Raw genomic sequence first — 22,404 nt, 5'->3', positions numbered from 1 at the left:
AGTAAGTGCATTTTATGAAATATGGGGAAACAACAGGATATGACTAGTGAGAAAAGGGCCTATATATGTGGTCTTTTGAAAAGTGGTAACCTCTTGCAGCGACAAATCGCGAAAAATGCGAATGTTTCGCATCAAACAGTGATGAGAATCGCCAAATGTATGAAGCAGAATGTGCCACAGTTTTCAAACAAACGGTCATCCTGTCGCGGTGAACGAAAAACCACACCGAAAACAGACCGAAAAATTATAAAACCTGCATTAAAAAACCGTCACGCGACTACAAGGGTACTGGTGCAACGTCCTAAGAACGATGGAGTGGATATATCTGAGAGAACATTCAGAAGACGTTTTTACGAAGCCAATATCAGATGCAGACGACCAGTAAAAAGGCCGAAATTAACGCCCAAAATGATAAAATCTCGATTGGAATGGGCAAAGACTCATTCCAATCTTAGCATAGCAGATCGGGAAAAGGTAATTTGCATCAATTTATGCTTTAAAAAAATCATTTGTTAAATCAACTTCTTTAGTAATTTCTCAGGGGTACATTTGTTCTTTTTTTAATAACAGGAGAAAGAAGACACCAGGAATGATTCATTTTGACCTGTCTAGTAGTTTTAGCGTTAATATTAAAACATATCTGCGTCGTTTATATCCTTAGCAAATTTTTCGAATTATCCGAATAAACAGGATTCCACTACAGCAAGAAAAGTAAATATTGTTGTCAGACTGTTGTATTCCAAAGAATTCAGAAAATATTATAATTAATATGAAAATGTACCGGCGTCGTTTATATCCTTAGCAAATTTTCCGGATCATCTGGATAAATGGGATAAATCCATTTCACTAAGAAGAGTCAATTTTGTTGTCAGGCCATTGTATTGCAAAGAATTCGAAAAATGTACTTGATTTCTGTGATTTCAAGCGGCCATGCTCGCTGAAAACTGTGATCTGTTAGTGCAGACTTGAGTTTGAGGTGTAGAAAAAAGTCTGTTATTGCCAGATGCGGCCTGTAGGAAGTCTACGATGCGACATTCGTGTCGTGTTGAGCCAAGAAATTATGGATATATGTATAGCGAAGAGCGTGCTCGTTACATGTGAACGGTATTCAATATTTTCTTTCAAGAAAATCACCAGCTGCACCGAACATATGATCATAGAAAGAAGCATGAAAGTGACTCGACAGAATCGGCGATGCGGTTTTCCCGATGCAGCGTACCCTAAACTCTTCACTGTATATTTACTATACTACTTGTAGCTTTACGTCAAGCTGTCATTATTTCTGTATCTGCTACTTAAACGTTGTTTAACATGTTATACCTAAATGGCACTTATCTTCTTGGGTTGATGGAATGTTTTCTTGTTATACATTCCACTTTAATGACAGTTCGAAGTAATAGTTTAACGTTTTGCTTTATCTGTAATTCCGAAGGAATCTTGTTATGAAAAAATCAAACGGGAACTAATAGACCTCAAAGTAATTAATTTACTTTGGTTCAAAATGAAGTACTATCTTTTTGTCTTTGATATTAAAGCTTTAGAAAAATCAATACTTTGATCTTTTGGAAAGTTATTATTGGTAAAGTTACTAATATTATGCAGTATATTGTAAACAATGTTTTGTTTCATTATTTGTTATTATTACGTTATACGAATATTGTTAGAGATAGAATATATAGAGTGTACCAGGATGCATTATAAAATACAGGGCGTGAATCTACTATTTTAGATTATCTACGAATCTAAAATTTAATTTAAAAATCTCTCTAGCCTGCAGTATATGTATACTGAAATGGTTATATGAAAGAATAAAACTATTAATAGATGTCTTATCAGTACTTATCATACCACTGACATTGTACACGCTTATTTATAGAAATGGCTACGTGCACGCGAACTCGACAGATTTTTAGAAAGTAGTTTTTCGCTAAAAGGAGGCCCTAAGTGAAAATTACTTATCTTCTCTATTTTTATGTATTTTTACATTTAAAATTATCCTGTATCTGGTTATACCGCGTGTCCAGCTACATACTATATATCTTTTTACCAACTGATAATGTTAATAATATAACTATATCAAACCAAGAGAAATTAATTCTTACGCAAACTTTCACGGTTAAGTATTTATCAGGCAGTATAAAATAGTAATCTTCATTTTATTATTATTGAACCACAGATATTAGATTCTTACATAAATGTAAAAAAAAATCAAATAAGAAGTTTTAAAAAAATTTCATAATAATTTACACAAGAATGAACACTGACTTGCTTAACGATAGTAAAGAAATTAATATCATAATGATGATAAACATCATATCATAAACAATAAACATTTTGCCTTCTTTGTGAAAAATATTGTCTTTTCCATTTTTAACATTCTTACGCGTGCAAAATTGACTAAGATTTTCATACATATCAGATCATATATCAAGATCTCATTAAAAGAGTAGAGCGATTTCAAACGGAACGATCCCAACAAAAATTTCTTTCATTTCAAAGCAGCGCCATTCTAACAATTTCTGCGACCCACATTGCAACTGTTATATAAGAGTACACGTATCATTATCAGCCAGCACAACGAGTGCTTTCTGATACGGTACGCATTGTAGTACTCCTATCGATCGACACTGTGCTCTAAAAAGCTTCGGAAAAATATAGCTTCTCAACAATAGAAAAAAAACAGGATCCGGTGCAACTTCTCCTTTGTGAAAGACTTCCTTAATTTAATAATCAGATGAATGATTTATTAAATCCTTCTCGTATTTATAATGTATAAATCATGAAACCTGCAGGTGAAGTAATTATTATGGAAATTTTTTGAACGGATATCAAAAGACTTTAAATTAAAAGCTGTAATGAAATTTAATGAAATTTGTATTGCCCTTATTCTTATGTCTACATTAAAAGTTCTGCCGTCTCCGCATGATGGGAATAAAATTGGAAAGTTCATTATCAGATTGCGGATTTTTATGCATTTATGAGAAATTTGAAAGTGTTTATGTAATTGCATTTAAATAAAAAATGTTGATTTCGTAAATTAAAAATGGCATAAAATTCTCATAGCTGATTGACTTAATAACAAAAATTATTATTACCAAATTAATTATTAGTATCATTTATAAAATTTTTAACGGTTTCCGAAAAAATATGTAAAGTACTATAAATGTAATGTTTTTTATAACGTTTGCCAGTAAAAATCATTATTAATCGTAGCTCTATTTTTCTAAGTATGTTTTTATAAATTTGAATTTGTATAAAGTTAGAGTTTATTCACTTAGAGTTTACTGAGGTTAAGTGGCTTAAAAACTGTCCCACCCTTTGCGTAGCTTTTTATGCGTGAAGGGATGTATTTTAACCCACCTTGAAAAGTTGAAGTTATTCATAGTCATACAGTTTAATATTTTATTTAAAGTTTTTCATCCAGTTGGCAATGCTATGAACTAACGGTAAATGCGTAAATAAGTGAAAACAAAACTTTGTACAAGTCAAAGCACATTAGTAAGTTGTTGAGACTGTTATAATTACGGTTGGCGAATTGTGTGGGGTAGTGAATTCTGTGCAGCTTGGGTAGTTCTGTTCTTTAAAATCATGTGCCTCAAAGAGTTAATATATTATTATTATCATATGGTATATACAATGTTCTTTGAAATGTGAAATTTACAATAAACAGTATAAATAGGTATATATAATAGAACTGTTAGGTACGTTTTATTTGATAAGTAATATCTACATGTATCTAACTACGCGATGTTTCTAAACTTCTTACATGTACTTTTATCGAAACCTCTAGCTTGCTGTCTGTGGATACGATTGATGTATGGATTAGAGTTACGTGTACTGTAGATATAAACCTATAATCCTACTAAATTTCATTGAAATTGGAGGGGGCATCTCTGAAGCCCTTGTTAGTATTTCTAGGATTAAGGTTGTCGTCCACTTAACAATACAACACGTAAATCATATCAAATCAACATCGACGTATTTACATCATCTGATTAATTTAGTAATAAATCAATTCAAATTTTCATTTATAGAAAAACTGTATTTAATTGGGTTTGTTATTATATTTTCATTTAATACAAATTTGCCTGAAACTAAAATGTTTAGGAGGCTTTTACTATATTTTAAGTAAAATATTTCTTATCGCTATAATATCATAATATCAACATTCCAAATCTCTTTGATAGCAGCAAGCTCCCAACAGCTACATTTTGCTGATAGTACAGCTCCTATGGTAGTAGTAAGACTTTTCTTTATTGGCAAATGTACAGTTGTTTATGACATGACAGGTAGCAAAAAGTTAATAGATTTGGTACGCCAGTTTTCATTGGAAACTTCTATGTATCGAATAGCTTCTTCTGTTATTTTACTCTTCATTAAATAATAACGTTGCCATAACCATTTCGTCGATATTATATTCCGATATAGGTGAATACGTGGTTTCATAGAATTTAGGAGCTAATGCATTGCTGATATAATATTGATATCTCATCGATATCTATATAGGTTACACGATAAACAACACTGACGCACTGACAATCGGATCATTTTCTTTATATCACTTAGTACTTGGACGGCCAGTGTCACTTGTTACATACGTGTCTTCCCCCTATCAACGGCTACCGTCTTTCAAACATGATTCAAGTAAAAATATTTTTAACGCACATATTCACGTACTACAATGAGTAGACTAAGCTGAGAAAAATGTCTTTTAATAATAAAACTAACTAAATATTACAGCATCTCGCAACTGATAATTGTTGGTTTCTTTTTAAATACATTACACGTTTATTTACCATAAAACGTAATATTTAATAGTACTTTTAAACAACACTTCAGAACAGCAAACTATGACAAATATATTTTCATTCCAAAATTACAATAACAAAATATAATTCATTAAATACGTCGATATATATTTGTAACAACAATTGCTTCATTAGCATTTAAGGAAGAAATAAAAGTTAAACGAATGTTCAGAAAACCTTGACGCGATATCAGGCAGTCAAATGTACAATAAAAAGTGTGATCGTAAAAGTTTGAAGTCAGGTGACTTATCGATATGAAATTTAAAAGAACTGGGTTAGGTTTTTATTTGAATATTTTATTATTTAAGAGGCGTTGATTCATCTACTGCAATCATTTACAAAGTAATTCGAGACGAAATCTATTTTCACGTCTATAGATCTGAACGTGATTATTTCATTTGGGACGTCGTTTGCCGTAGCTTGATCGATAATATTATAACGCCTATTCAACTCTCATTTTAGTGAACCGTCGTCGAAGAACGTGATTTTACACGAATATTCGCAGTGTGGATAGCATTCGTTTTCCGTCTTTTTAACGAATGTACCATTTTCGCGCGGCACAAAATTGGATCGATGGCCGCGGAGAACGACGAAGAAGGGAACAATGTAGAAATGCGATCAAATGCCCGCCCTTATCAAGAGGTTCTCCTCATTTCGCGACGAGGTATTTCGAGAGATGACCTTAGGGAAAAATCGATCCCAGTCGCCGTACCTACACTTTTGTAGGACACGAAACCAGTGAGCGAATGAATGATTCGGTACGAAGAAAGTACCTCGCGGACTCTTTCAATCTTTATTCTTAACAAAACTGCTGGGGAAAATTAAATACACGAGTGATATATTCATATTGTTAGCGCACGGTGTACACTCGTACCTCCAAATACACTCTGACGTGGTTTTAGTTATAACCTTCTCGAAGGACCAGAATGGTTAACCCGCTCACTTTTTCGGCTCACCATTCACTTACTAAACTGCACTTGGTTTCCCTGACTTGTCTTCAGGTTCCTAAGGGTACTAAGATTGCTAATGGTATTTGCTAACTCACTGCTCGTGTTTGAGCGACTGACTCTCACTGCTCCTGAATGAGCGACTGACTCTTGGCGATCTTGTATGAGCGACTGACTCTTACTACTCCTGTATGAGCGACTGACTCTTACTGCTCCTGTTTTCTAAATTGTCCGCTGATTGGTTTCTTCTCATTTTGGCAGTCACCAATCAGCGGACCTAACTTAACGCAGACACTCTTCCTTGCGCCCTTAGCGCGCTCACTTGGGAAGGGGTGCCGCGGTGCTCGTGTGGGGGCGAAGACAACGCTGGTGGAAATTCGTCCAGGTAGCGGACGAATCTTCGGTATCCTTACCGTTACATGCACGTGTCCAACTACCCTTCGGAATTTCCCTATTTATGGCACGGCCACGGCTATTGAGGGACGAGAGAAGCGACTTTCTAAAACTCGCAGTTTTTAACTCATAAATCGTCTTCTCTCGCCAGGAAATATAGTACACTCTAAAAACACATGCTTACTAAAAACCTAAAAATCCTAAATCTCTAAAATAGCCCTTCACGCACGTCCGTGCCATAAACCGTGTTGGCGACGGTCGCTAACACATATCAAATCCAAGTAAAAACGTATTTATTCTTACCAACACTTTATCTACTCATAATCAAAGCAACCATTAACGATCGATACGGTCTTCGCCATTTCGTAGGATTATGTTTTAACTTGTAGAGCTCTATAACTTTAAAATCAAAGTATGACGGAATCCCATTATTTCGTTCTGATTTCTTTTGTTTTAAATCAGCGTAATTGTAATAGGTTTCTGATTGTTCATTATTTGCAATCGAAAACCCAATTAATAAGCTTTCAGTAGAGAAAGTGTTAGGCGGAGTTTGAATTTGTAAAATCTGTACAATAATTATTTTTCAAATGGAATACATACGAAATGAGATAGTAAAGTCGAACCACTATAACTCAAAATATTAAACCTCTCTAACTGGAATCGTTCGACTTACGTTCAGTACGTATTTTACCTCTACAACTCGATTAGTCTAAGCTCTCTTATAATACCTTTCTATCGGTGTTACTTCCAATAATTTATAATACACAATTACAATGTATAAACGAATACGACCATCGCATCGATTATGTAGGATCACTAGCTCTACGATCACCTTACAGAACCTCTCTAAGTTAAATTTTCTTTCGTTACACCTGTATAATTCAGAAACTTGTAAGTCGAAACCTCTATAACTCGATGCTCTTTTGCCCTCTCTCGAAATTCGATTTATGGAGGTTCGGCTGTAATATGAAACCAATTACTATTTCCGACATAGTGTATAACGTACAGTGCAGCTTTCACGTCCTGGCCGAGCTCCATCAAGTTTTAAAAGAAGGCAAGCAAGGGGGCACGTCTCAGTTTCGGCACCTTGTTATTGCTTGAGTCGCGCAATAAATAACGCAAGCAAGACGAAATGCGTGAAGTGAGATATACTTACTGTACAGCTTTCACGTGCGTCATTAGCTATAGGACAAAAGCGTCTAACTTACTCCCCTCACATTAGTAACTCGAAAACAGTGTTCCCTGCTACATCTACTTTAGTAGCAGCTCGAGACTGTGTATGAAAGCAGTTCTATGTAGTGTTGAATACAAACTGGTAAAAGTAGGTATAGAGAGGGTAACTTTTCGTGAGAGAAATGTCACTAGAGTGCTCGCAGATACCGACTTAAATACCCTTGCTATAAAACAACAGTTGATGTTATTGGCCGAGTCGCGTGACGAAGAAAGTACCGTCAATTGCTGGAAACTTGGCACTCGTAACGTCATAGGGGCGGATACAGTCGCTCCGAGAAATCCAATTGTCAGTCCGGAAACCACTCTCGGCGTTCTTTGTTGTGCGATCCGATTGGTCTGCGTGAACGCCTCAGCCAATCATATATGAAAACCGAAAATTCATGTGAGGAAGGCGTGTGTTTTCGAGTCTGGGCACTCAGACGAGAGCGCCAGGTTCGCTGCAACGGACGGTACTATCCTCCAATGACGTTTGGTAACTTGTCCTTCGAACTAAAGCGTCCACCCGCGATGAACGTCGATGCCTCGGCTTCGGACGGTTTTGTTATTGGCTAATTCGAGTGTGATGTAATGAACATTCGCTTCGAATTTAGGTTCGACGTCTTTTGATGTTTGTGGAACTCCGGAAATATGAAGATCCAACTGCTATGTTTCCTGGAATAACGGAGAGCGTGTGGCCGATTCCTTTTGCCTCTGTGACTTTTTAACTTGTGGGCGGTCAGCCAGCTCACGATCTGTGGACAGTAGATGCCAATACTGCCGATCATATTCGAATATTCAATACCAAGGTACTCCGTGGAAAGTATTGAAAGGTATCAAAATTGTGAGTACGTATTTGGTATCAATTTTCAATACCAGTACTTCTCGAAGTGACACCAAGTCAATATTGGTATTATGCCGTACCAGGCCTCGTTTGAAACTTCACAGAGCTATTGATACCTGTTTGATATTAATGAAACTGTCAATACCCATTTGGTAGTTTACGAAATTGTCGATATTCACTTCGTACTTCATTCTCGAGCGTTGGTCTTCGTTCGTTTATGATAAACCTAACGTAAACGTGTTTTCTGCGGTACAGTCTCTCGATTTTTCCTGTTTTAATTAAGCCAAACTAGTTCGTAAAATACGAATCCTATTTTTTTATGTATTTTTGTGAAGATATTGTTAAATTGTCGAAACATGTAACCTGAAATGGTTACTAAACATAACATTACTTTTTTTTAATTCTTTTAACAACTCACAAAACTAAATGTCAGGAATTACCGATTAAATTATCGTTTACTATATAACAATACTGATGCAATTGAAAGAAATCTCCTCCCTCCGTAGTAGGTTACAAGAAAAACTCTCTTGTACGATGATCTTCTATTACTTCTTCCTATCAATTCTTTATCAGTTCAAAATATACATAGGTGATCTATGAAAATTTTCCCATTCGATTAATTTTATAGAAATTTAAAGGTTTTCCATTGGATAAATACTTCAAGCATATTTCATAAATTTTGTAAAAATAGACAGTGTTCATATTAATCTTATTTTTTCGATCATTTAATTAATTAATAGGGACTATTTCAACGTGCATAAAGAGAGACAGTTATCAATATTGAAATTAAAATATCTCAAAATAACATTCCTTTCGAAAACAATTAGCTTAGCACTATTATCTTGTAGAAAATGATAAACTACATGAAATAGAGTATTAAAAAATATTATTATAGATTCCCTTGCAAAAGAACAAATGAATTTCGTGTTCAAAATTCGGAAGGAATAACTTAACCCTCTATCTTACAATAAAATAATTTCTTTCATAATTGTGTCGATTAAAGATATTTCATAACTAATGATTCATTAAACGAAAGAAAGACATTTATATTTACTATAAAGATTAAATTATAAGAGGTGCCGACGACCGTTTAAATTGCGCCGAAATGAGCATCGGTAATTTCGAGAAAGTGTAAGAAGCGCCAACGCCCGTTTGAATTGCGCCGAAATGCGCATCGGTAATTTTGGGGGAGAAAAACAAATGCTTGAGACGTTATGGGACATCGGGGCACTTTTCGTCGAGCCGTGGTGGGGATCAGTCGCGTCGACGTAGAACGTATTTTCGTTTTATTGCGTTTTTTATGTATTCATTTTTCGTGCAGTCATGAGCCAACTATTTTTTTATTCATTAAAGCTAACTGAAATATTAAGACTCGTTTGAATACTGGCCTAAGTCTGCCGAATTTTTCCCGACACCTTACAAAATTATCGATAACAGGGAAAGTATATTTTATTTTGACTATGAATAAATAAACTTCGTATTCAATAGTTTCCGTTGAAAACCTTCGCAACGAATTAACTCGATATTATAAAGCAAGGGATTTAATAACTCACATATATATATATCACGATAATATTCTATTCGTCCATTTTGTGTGCAGCCATCCAATTTCCACAGGTTTAAAATAGCTAATATAATACACGTCCGATTAATCAATCTTAATGATGTCTATTTCAATTACTACAACGTTTGAGCACATTCAGAACCGATAAATCGGCTCCATCGATCGAAATTAGACTTCCCAGCACGCCACAAATGCCTGAGTCACTTGATGACTACCAACGCGCGCAGAAGATATTGACGCGCGTACCGTGCATAATAATGAGTAATCGGAAGATACACGCATACCAACACACACGTGCTACACACTTGCCCTACGAAAAGAGATATCCCCTGTACGGACAGTCACCGGAGTCTCTCTCGAAAGTAAACACCATCGGCCGACCCCCTTTAAATCGTAGAACTTTCGTCCGGATAATTTCTCCGTGTGCACTGAAAAGTTTTCACGAGTTCGCACTTCGGCGTTCACTCTCACGACTGTCGCTTGGAATCATTGATACATGTTTATTTTGTATCGCGCTGTTCTGTGTATACAGCCATAGACAGGGTATTCGTGTGATTACTAAGTAACGTTTATTTCTTGAACAATCAATTTACAGGAAAAACTGAAAGTAGTAAAAGCTTCATTGTTTTCCATAATAACATATGTAAATTTTGTTGAAAGCAGAAATATTTTTGTTTTACATATGTTTGATATTTTTTTTATTGGAAACTAGACTGCAAATCTTTATGCAAATTCCAATTTTTAAAAGATTATTTTATTAAAACTAGAATAGCAGAATAATTTACTTTAGAATTTTCGAAGACAGTGGAATATCATAAATATTCATTAATATAATGCTCTTTTGTATTTTAAATATTTGGGAACTTCATGAATGCATAAAGATTCGCACTCTATTCCTTTAGTAACGTTACATAGTTTGTCCAACTCTGTAAATTACATTTTCGACGTCTTTCCCGATATCGCTGCAGTAAGAACATCTTCAACACTTTGTAAGAATAAATTCGCAGGCGATAAATCTCGAGACCTTGGGGACCATTTCACAGGTCCGCGTGTTCCAATCCATTTATTCTGAAATACGTTGTCCAGGAAATTTGTCGCCACCTTCAATTTATGAGATGGGTCCAAACCCATTTAATGCATCACTTTTAATTTTCCAATTCTTTATACCTAACCAGATATTAATAGTATTATTAATAATCATATTATCATCAAAACTACATTCATCGAATCAACAAATAAAAAAAAAAAATTAAAAGCAACCATTTTTATTATTCCTAAGTAAATTACAAATCCTTATACAAATTTTCAATTTCATAGATTATGTCATAAAAGCTATAACAAGAAAAATGTTTATTTGATTAATTAGAAGATTTATTACGATAAGCATAAAGTAGTAGTTTTAACAATATTTTTTTGTTATTTCAGGTAAATATTTGTTGTTTATTCGTAAGTTTCATAAGTTAATAGAGAATTTAATGGGCTACAGTGAATCAGCTTCTTATGGTTTTTGTCAGCATTCTGTGATGACGAAAGTATAATTCATAAAACTGAACAATTCTTGTGCACAAAGCTTACATCTAACATATTATGTAGCTTTATACTAAATCTAACATATTATGTAGCTTTATACTGTACTACAACTAAATACAATGATGCGAAATATTTGACATGCTTATTTCGTACCTGCCTTCCTATGAAGTCTATAATTCTTTTGAAGTATATTGTTACATACATGATCATTTTTATTTCTTCAAAAATATTGTAAATATGAACAATTTGTATACATTTCAGAAAATACTAAAATATTGTCTTTTTTTCATACTTTTTGTGTACGTATCACTTAAGAGGTTAGTAAAAATTACAATATCGAATTATTTTGTTTTATGTAACTTATTCGAAGCATTTTACGTTTATATTTCTGTGAACTTCACATTTTTACATAGTATCGACTTGTTTTTATGGCATGTATTTTTACTACTACTTTCTCCCCGTTTAATGTCTCCGTTATATCTATTTTATTTTCATTCGTAGAGCACATTAACCCCTTACCTTGTAGTATTGAATCAGACTCGTAATGAAGATATCTTATTGGATTTAATATATATTAATATTATTAGCTTCTTGTAAGTTGAAATAAAATATTTCCTTTATATCTAGCCATATGTGATATTTATAGTATTATTAAAATATCTATCGATATATATTTTAACGTAAATTTACAATGAATATAGAATTTATTTCTCTTTCAATACATTATTGACAATAAAAATATCGTACCTTATAAAAATTAATGTTATAGAGATGAAAATTGTGAGGTGAACGGCTAATGCATACAATTTTATCGTTTTAAGATGTTTTTTTGACGTGCAACGTTAAACTTCTCATATTATTTATGCAGTGTCAGAAATTTCCATCATACTCGCGTGGATCTTTTATCTTCCATTTGATTTAAGAGAAAATCTTCATTTTCAGGATCAAAAAATCGATTGTTCTTTTCAGAGTTTTATATAATATTTATACTTTAAAGAATACTCTTGTTAAACAGTTTTTCAAAATTCCTTAGATCTTGGAAATACTAGGATTTCAACGATTCAAGATTATGTCCAAAGATGAGTTGTCTCACTCTTTAAACACATTTTTTCAAATCCAAATCTATCAACGATGTGATATGGTTTTCTTGAAAACTGTTGAACTGATTGATTTTAATAAAAATTTTGATAAAAATTTATTTCCAATTTTAATTGATTATTATTTCATGGAAGTTTATTTTTAAATTCATATTTGCAGCAGAGTAATAATAACGAACATCAAAATTAAAAAAGAATTTACGGTTTAGATTTTTTTAAACAAATTGGCAAGAAATTCATGGTTTTCGGTAACATAGATGTTCAATGATTTTAGAAGTTGAACAAAGCTGTATAAAAAGGAAAAAACATTATAGTTTTGAGTCAATATAAAAAGAAAATCAAGACATTAGATGTAAAAAATGTTGTAAACCCAAATATCCCCTTAATTGATCTCTGAAGTGGTTTTAGAAAAGTGTAGACATTCTTACAGATTTCATCGTGAGATACAATGTCGTATAATGTTATCACATTTCACTGAATGTAATAAATAAACACGTTGACACTGAAACATAAACTAATCAATGCGCAAATGAACTGGATTCAAGGGTTACATTCCTTTTCTATTAAGAATGACCGTGACTTTCGACCTGAAAATCAGTACGGAGTGCGTTCACCCTGATACGATTCATTGACGCCTTTCTAAGCGGTCTGACATTCCAACCGAGTGTGAGTGTGATAGTTCACTGAAATCTAGATTGCGTTTCTATCGTGCGAACGCATAGTTATGCTGCCCTTATTTTCATCGACAAGTCTGCATGACTTCTGTACCTGTTTCGGCTAGGATCAGGTGTCGCTTAAATGAAAATTTATTGTATTTTATTCATTTCTAAATTATTCTTACATTGGTCATATAAATATCCATAAACTGCAAATTACTAATGATCAAGTGCTCTAGAATCGCAGGAAGATGTTAAACATGTGCTAATTGGCGTGTTTATTACTTTGTGCAAAGGTTAATTACTCAATTCTTAATTATTGATTCACTTACCGTCAGTTAAGTATAAAGCATTATTTAATATAGAGTAGATGGTGCAATTTGAGCAATCTGTATTTTAATTCGTAAACATTATTTTCACTAAAGGAATAACAAAAAATATAAAAGGAAGTTACACATTAATGCACGTTTTATTAATAAGAATTATAAGAATTTTTCAACATATTATGATGAATAATAAATACTGTATAGGACATCTATCAAATGTTATACTGCGTTAATGTTAAGTTCATAACTGATACAACAATAAAGTCTGCTTCGTGTTGTATAGATTTATTATGTAGTATCGCCATTATTGTTACTAATATTACTATTATAATTACATTTGAATAAATTTAATTAATTAGCTAACTTTTTGTAATTAGCTAAATGGACGTATTGATCAAACGAAAATCAATAACACGTGGTGCAACACATGGCACAGCTGCATTGACGATGCTTCATGCGATGTGTCCCTGATAGGTTTTCATTATCCGCAAGGTTTCGTGTCCCAAATCAAACAGGAACAAAGTACAATACAAAGGAAAGCGTTGTCATAGCACACAACAAATCAAAAAGAAAACAAAATTGCTTATTAAAGAGTAGTTACATGTTACGTATTCAATAATCATTACTTATTAAACCCAAAGTTGTATGCAAATTTTCATTTTCCTTGGCTGTTAGCAAATTATAATAAAGATTAGAAAGAATTTTAGTTGTTAAAAATTAAAATGAAATCTTCAGTAATTTCCTAACAAGCTCTTTAAAAAATGAATGTTTTTATTTGATTGTTTCATACATTATTCATTATTCATTATTCAGTGTACAATATATACATATCGAATTTGTAATGTGAAGATTATTCTCTTTTCCTTTTAACTATTACCGACAATGTTATAAATAAGCGTTATTCCTCACGTTTGATAACATAAAAAGCGTAATGTTTTACTCATAAAATGGTGGGAAAGATATAACTTTATTTAAATATAAACATATCACTATAGTTACCTGATTTAGTTGCCACTCAAGTATATTCCAGCATTTTCGATGTGATTTTTCAATGCAAATCCTTTATTCATTTCTTAGTATACTTCTTAAACAATTATTTTATAAGACATCATCTTCCTCGGCAAAATAAGAGCAAAATTATGCTACTCCGTTATAACATTTTTATCACTTCTAACATAAATAATTAACAATTTTTAATTGCTTAAAACATAAATTGCGTGGTAGAAAATTAGTATAAGACGTTTTTCTCCATAAAAAATCTCGTTTCATAACACGGTCCTTCTTATCATTAACCATATTTCATCTATGCGTTCCTACAATGTTCCATGAATTCCAGGTTAATTTATAAAAATAAAATAAATAAACATTGCAAATTAAATTAAAATTAAATTAATGACGGATAATTTCGAGTTGCAAACATTGAATTTCTTATCGTCTCGTATATTGTAGATAGGTCAGTCGGAGCGAAAATTACTACTCTCTTTCGTGGGTTAATTAAATGAAATGAATGTAAACCAATGACTCGAATTTCATGCCATTAGAGGAAACGACCGTTCTACCGAATGCCAGTAAAACTCGCCTTAATGGAACCGAATTGAATGCAACAACGTTAATCGCGGTTTTGTCGTGTTTTATGACCGAAATGTTACCAGTTATTTCCATGGAATCTGAAACAACAATCGCTCTGGGACCTACGCAACGCTGAAACGCTTTGCTAATCCAGATGCAAATGTAGCAAGCGCTTGCAGGATTGATTATGTAATGTCTATGGCATGGGAAGTTGTGCTATAGATATCAACTGATGCCGGCCTCGATTTTCAGATTCCAATCTCGGTATTCCGAACGGATGATCTAGTTCTCTCACACGGAATATACCACGGAATACTCGAGATACTGCGAAAATATTGCGTTAGTCGAATGATCCGAACAAATTGAACGTGTCGTTAGTGATATTTGTTGCATGCACTGATTTAGGTCTTTGCGTTATTGATATCTCGTTCGTTGGAAGATTCGTTCTCCAATGACATTCTCACGAAGTGTCGACCAGTTAACTGCGTTTGACGAGTATACACACCATCTAAAGCTTGAAATGATGAATTCTTTATTTTTTCAGATAAACATGTAATTCCTCCTTGCTTCGCTTTGGTTTTTCATTAAAATATATCCTATGTGCATTCTTCCGGCGCTTGACGAGTACACGTTTCATTTTTTTTCATTTTATTGCTCGCAAAACGTGAGATTTTTCAAATTACATTCCACGGCTTACAGGTTTACTCTATCAGTTACGTTTGAGCGGACATACAAGATTTGAAAACATAGACACTTTGTTGCTTGTACCGTGGCTATTTGAGATTATTCCGGAACCATTAGCTGCACGAAAAAGTTTGTGAAGTAATAATCACATAGTTTCAAAAGGAACGCTCGTTACAATAATTAGATAGAGGAAAGTAACTTCTTACTATCATTTTTCATACCGCTACCAGTTTGTCAATGATTTTATATCATCGAGTTATGCGAATTACGTTGGTTATAAAATTTCATGATGTTAAGTACCAGCTGTATCTATAAATTATAAAAATGCATCAAACTATAATGGATAAAATAATTTTGTACAATTTAAACAATAAGGCATACACTTTCAGTTTAAGAAATAATTAGTGACCGTCGATAATAATATTCCGATCCACAATATTAATCATTTCGTGCTTTTATAACTAATATATCAACAATTTGATGGTTCAGACAGAGCTATAATTCAAGATAATAGCAATCAACATTTCTTTTGTACTTTTAAAACGACGTTCGTTTTTTACGTGGATTCCACCCTTAGCTATCTTCCATGAAATATGTTTCTCCTCTATATAAAAATAAAAATAATTGCACAGAAAGGAAGAATCAAAAGTCTTATTTGCCCACAGATTCATAGGTAAAAATAACAATGTAAATATACATGGAAAAGATGATCTTGAAATATTATGATAAACATGACATAAAAATTTTAATGATCTCGTCTTGAAAGGTCGTCCGAACCGTGTCATTCACGATAATAAAAGTTTAATCGGGCCATTAACGACGAAAGTTACAGGGGAGAACCAGTATGATGGTTCACTCTACACGCGCAGACCTTATCACGGCGATTAAATGAAAATATAAAATTGATGTTTTATATTAGACTGTGGATGTATGTATGTAAATGTATAGACAGGTTCCCTCCTGTTTTATGAAAAACATTCAATGTATGTAGTTGTGACGAATGTAAATATTTACAATTTATATAGTTTTTTTTTTTAATTATAATACAGTGAAATTTATGATACCAACGATTGGAATTTATTATTTTTGGAATGGTGCGAAGAAGCTGTGTTTTAAGCTGTCACCAAATTAGCATTAGAGTTAGGTTACTGTAAGTTCATTTATTACTGTACATTTTTAGCCAACATGCGCGGTTCAAAAGTCTTGGCACTCAACTTAGCGATTGATGTGTCCGTAATATCTTTCAATCTGATACCGTCATCGATAGACAATATTGACGGTATCTCTATGAGCTTGATCATAATATATTTTCACTCCTACAGTAGTGCAACAGGCAAAAAATATAGATTTGTAAATATACAGTTTTCGTTATTACATAAATTTGTATTTACATAAATATATAAATAAAAACCATTACATGTAAATATGTAATTATATAAATTTGTTATTCGTATATATTAAACTCTTGCCTTATGATTTATTTTTCAACTGTGATCGACACAACAACTTTGTCAGTAATAACTTATTGAAAAAAGAGAAAAATTCTATGCAGATTCTACGGTTATGTTTGTTCTGTAATATAATAATTGATAATAGAAGAATAATATTTAATTTTAATTCACAGGGATTGAGTAATATTTATGTTTGTTAAATTCTATTTAAAATGTTCACTTTGAAGACACAATTATAAGTATAAAAGTCCATTCATTGAAATAATAGAATACAAAGGTCTTTTCTTTCACTACTTTTACATTAACGTTCAATTGTAAATACTTACAATTCACTTGTTGGAAATATACAGTCAATTTTTTATCAGTGAAAATAACGAGTGAAGTTGTTACCTACAGATTGATGAAAATAACGTAAATAGTTTGTCATTTAACAATATATTACTTCCAACAATATAGTGCTAACAAGCACCTAATTCATGCTCAAGAATCCATTCACGTTTCATTCACTAAGCATAGATTCCAGTCAATTCTTCATTACAAATGCGATTAAACACTTTTAATCCGGTAGCGTACATTTAGAAATGAAAGGCAGAAGTTCTTTACGACTCCGTGTAACAAATTACCCAAATTTTCAAGTGACCACCAACTGCGTTAATAACAGAACTTACTCGGAATCATTAGGAGTAGCATTAGTTGGTCAGTAGTTGACGCGAGCGCATTATACTGTTTGTTAACATCACAGATATAAACGAAAGGCTGTATCATCGTTATGACGTTCGCGGTTATTCTGGGCAGTATCGCCACTGTGGAAGAATCTTCCAAGTACATAACTGGACAAACTTACAACGTTGTCTAGTGTAGAGGAACCAAGGGACTACTAAGGGCGATAAAATCATCCAGCTAACTGTGAGTTAGCATCAACGACCCGTCTAAAAGGTTTATGAACGTAATTAAGACTGTAGACGTTGCTCGCGTCACGCCCGGCAGTTTAATCCAGTTATTTTTATCTTTTCCTGCGTTAATCACCTTTCTTTCGTACCGTTAAACGCGACCCTGGAAAATAAGAAGACGTTATACGTCTTGCGTAATTTGAAATACCGTCGTATTGTTTCATGTGAGAAAGGATTCTTCTTATTGGGAACGGTGGCAGTTTTTCACTTTGTACTCCGATACGTGTGCTCGTTGCTCAACTTGTTTTCTAGCGACGTAAATGAGTATAGTTCATATTGAACCACTGACCAAGAGATTTTTTATTTGTAAAGAATTTTGTGAAGTGTTTGTTCGAGAGTGTCACATATTAGTTAATTGATTAACTATAAATCGTAATTACAATTTTTTGTTTCTTTCAAAGTAAGAATGAGTTCAGTTGCAGTTATAATTGTACTTTCGAAAATGATTCCTTAAAGCTAAGAAATTCCTCAATCTATCTTAGAAAACTACTTGAGACACTTTGTGTAGGTCACTCTTCTACATAATGTTTGTAAAAATATTAATTTAGCTTGGAGGAATTCCCAAAAACAGATTTAATTTCATTAAAAAAATAATATAATTTTATTTTTCCCAGTATATTTATTAAAAATTCAAAATGGTGCGAAACAAATAATTTTTAGGCTCATGTTCAACACCACGAATTTCTATAAAAACCGTTAATTTTAATTTGTTAAATTAATACTTGTCGATTAATGTTATTCAATTTTCAACAAAGTAAAATAAGATTCACTCGAATATTTTATTTCCCATTTGATCTTTATTTCAGTCTAATGCAATTTTTATTCTTCTTCATTGGTAATGGTAGAAGTGTCACTCACGCTATAGCTTTCTGAAGTGTGTATTTACCTACTTTCATTTTTTTCGTTTACTTCCTATAGCGTTAACGTGCAATTAAGGATCAACTTACAGTGTACCGTGCGTGACACTCAATCACGTCGATATTATTCAACCTGTGTACACTTTCTTCCCTAGACACGGTATTTTTATCGTCATGGCGTTATTATGCACACCCCAAGAGCAAGTGACATAACTGCTCCTCAGTCATCGATGACTCATACAGCTCTATCGCATGCAACTTGAAAGACAGACTTTCCATTCATAACATTCATTAAATTTTTCGAATGTCCCGGACGTGTTCTTTAATGGGGCTTCACTTGATTCTCTTCATTGTATTATCTTTTCAGATATGATTTACATCTATTGTCTACTATCGGTGCGTCCTTATGTATTAAATCCTGTCGTGCCCGACCAACTATATTTTTTATTACGAAATCCTTTTTGACCCTTGAAGAAACGAAAGACGTACATTCTTTCGTAGATAATAAATATTCCACCGGTGTATTATTTCCTCAAGCTATTCTGATCGATCTTTTGTTCTGTTTGAAGGGAATGCATCTTTTATTTGAAACTCTCACATCCCTACAGCTTTGATTCGAGTATTGAGAAATTGAAAACAATTCGAAGTTTCGATATTTGTGTAACTTGCAGCATTACTGTAATATAAATGTTGTTGAAATGTGAAAATTATTAACCAGAAACAATTTGTACTATTTTCCTATGGAGTAAATGCTTGAATATTGAAATTATTTATTAAAGAAATATACCAATGGTACATTATAATCCAGTATACTGTAAACTAATTTTCTACATGCTCAGAATTGAATAATAAGCTTTCCAAATAATAGAAGAGCACCATTTACTTATACACCAGCAGACTATTTTTATTCATTCACATTCATTAAGAAATGGACATTTAAAAAGAAAGCTTTTCTTAAACCTTTCACTTACCATATAATAAATTCATTCATAAATAATTTCCGCCATTGACATTCGACAGTTACTGCATAATTAAAATACTTCATCCCAACCACCATTGCCAAGTCTGCCAACGATAAAACCTATTAATTACGAAGTATCATAAACTGATGTACCTATACTCGAAAAACGAAAACCGAAATTATTTATGACTCGTGCCGATAATTACAGGCGCCGTCCCCGCAAAGACACATCTTCCTTTGAACTTCCGTTAGAGTCGAAAGTGTGTATCTGCCAGGTGGCTCCCACGTCCAAAGGAACACGGAACACGTGCCACAAACTTGTTCAAAAGATTACCGCAAAACGTACGCGGTGATTATCGTGCCCCACCACGTTTTCCACGGCGGTGCGTCTGTTTTTCACGGTGTGGGACGCTTGAATGGGGTCGCTAACTGGTATTGCGCATGTGTATGAAATGATTATCGATAGCGAGGTCAGAGCAACACGGTCAGAGTTACGCTTTGGAAGTCCCGGCGGCTTTTCCATTTCACCTTGCGCTGTGTCCGCGCTTCCACGGCAAGTTCCGACCCCGTTGGACTTTTAATTGAGATCATCGAAGCGTTCCTCGTTACTACGAGAAGTCGTTCCTCGCGGAGGACGCCATTATAACGACACTCAGACTCGGTACGCGAATCTCTGTATCACGTGGTTTTCCACCTTCTTAATAAGCTGTTTCTCGCGTATATTAAGTGGTACATATTATTATTACGTACAGTGTCTTTCAAATGTAACGGGATTAATTAGTTAATTAGTAGAGCGGTAAGAGAGCCCGAAAATATCGGGTCGAGTTGAGTATTTGCTTTGGGTTCGGGTCAGGTTCCCGAAATTTCGGAGATTTTACGGGATGAAATATAGAGTCAAAATAATAACTATAATGTTTCATTATGTTTTATTCCATTTATTAGTATTTTTTAATTCAAATTTGGTAATGAACATACTTTTACTTAAATCGTGTTCGATGAAGGTATTTTTGGATAATATATTAATGTGTTTTATGATGTTAAGTTTCATTTGTCAAGTATAGATGAAGAAAATGGGCGGTTAGTATCAATATTTAATTTAGTAGTAGCATTAACTGTGGATTCTATATCTGTTTGACTGTTAAATTAAACATAGTTTTTAATATAATTCCTGAATTGTGTAGAGTTTCACATTCATGGATGGCTTCGGGTTTACGGTTTTTTAAAGTAGTATTTAGAATTTTCTTAAGGAAACACATGAATGTGTTGTATATACTTACGTACTTGGACGTTTCATGTGTTTTTACTTAGGTAGTTAGAATGTTATAAAAATATATATAGAATATTTTTGAAAACATCTGCTTTCTTCCTGTTTAACCAATTAAAAAAATACATAAATATTTGTTACATTAAGATAATTACAGTTTCAACCGCGGCAAAACCGGTCAAGCAAGTAAGATTTTAGAGAAGTTACACAAGGTTCAAACAAAAGTTCGAGAAAACCCTGATTAAACGGGTATCAGCTTCTACTCTACGTCGATTACATTTGAAACATTGTTTCACGTGTAACTTTATCTATTTCTATATAAATAACTGCTGCAAGTATTTTCAATGATCAATATAACCAAATTAACTAAATTAATTTTATTATTAACATTCAAACTGTCAAACATGTCGAAATAACCCATTTCAGAGTTTCCATTGGCGAAATTATGAAAAATTGTTAATTAAATTCATTTCTCTGTGTAAATACAGTGATGAAAACCGTATGAAATCCTAAAGACATATATTCTTGTAATTTGTATAAAAAATTCAAAATGAATTAGATGAATCTATCGGTAGTTTTAGTTTTAACAGATTACATTGTACAATTTTTTCTTCTACCCAAAGGAATTTAAAATAAAAGAATGAAGGAAATAATGTAATATTGTTTCCAGTTAAAAGACCGAGACTCTCAAAATACTTTTCAGAGTGATGCTGGAATTTAAAGAGATCGTAAAGACCTTCTGACCTTTCAGAACTCTGGTTTTCCTTCATTCTGTTTCAGGAATGTCGTTACGTGTAAAGCGCGTCTTCTTGATGTACTCGTTAGAAAGTTTTGCGGGCCTGCATCGAGTACATCAAAAGTTTCTTACAAGAACTTCTCTGAAAAGTAATCGAGCAAGCGTAGTTCTGCTGTATATTGTTCGATCTTATCTGAAAACCTGTGTGGTAATGAAATTTACGAGTCTCGCGAATTGAAAAACTAGTTTACGCGCAGAAAAAATATGCAAGAAGTTCATCATGACTTCTTCAGTTGATTTTACACTGTATGTGTTGAATTCTTAAAACATATTAACGCGAAATTAACCTTCTTCATCTTAACATTTTTTACCTTAAAATTAGAAATTGTTAATAAATTAGAAACATCAAAAAGATGCTTTCTACTTTCAACGGTAGATTGATTCAGATTTTATTTTAAATTGATTAACGAGTATTCATCGGTTTAAAAACAAAGCTTGTATAACTCGTATTTCCTATTGAAAGTACAGCGAATTATTTTTTTACGTTGCACATGATAA

At 33.1% G+C, this 22,404-nt stretch overlaps 2 protein-coding genes across 7 annotated transcripts in view; both read left to right on the top strand.

Moving 5' to 3' along the window:
* Positions 1 to 22,404, top strand: part of Synd (protein kinase C and casein kinase substrate in neurons protein Synd) — a 112,069-nt gene that overhangs the window by 19,486 nt on the left and 70,179 nt on the right. The window lies entirely within an intron of this gene.
* LOC143174459 (uncharacterized) lies at positions 22 to 721 on the top strand. The gene is made up of 2 exons (XM_076366919.1): positions 22 to 474; positions 571 to 721. The coding sequence occupies exons 1-2, from the start codon at positions 22 to 24 to the stop codon at positions 601 to 603; spliced, it is 486 nt and encodes a 161-aa protein (XP_076223034.1). The 3' UTR covers positions 604 to 721.

The sequence above is a fragment of the Nomia melanderi genome, chromosome 4 (assembly GCF_051020985.1).
Source record: "Nomia melanderi isolate GNS246 chromosome 4, iyNomMela1, whole genome shotgun sequence".
NCBI classification, from domain to species: domain Eukaryota; kingdom Metazoa; phylum Arthropoda; class Insecta; order Hymenoptera; family Halictidae; genus Nomia; species Nomia melanderi.
The sequence above is the reverse complement of the archived record's forward strand: the minus strand, read 5'-3'. Positions and strand labels throughout refer to the sequence as shown.

Excerpts from the sequence above, each read along its gene's own strand:
- LOC143174459 (XM_076366919.1), top strand. The coding sequence starts at position 22 with ATGGGGAAACAACAGGATATGACTAGTGAGAAAAGGGCCTATATATGT. Across the intron at positions 475-570 it reads GCATAGCAGATCGGGAAAAG|GAGAAAGAAGACACCAGGAA; the intron begins GTAATTTGCATC and ends TTTTAATAACAG.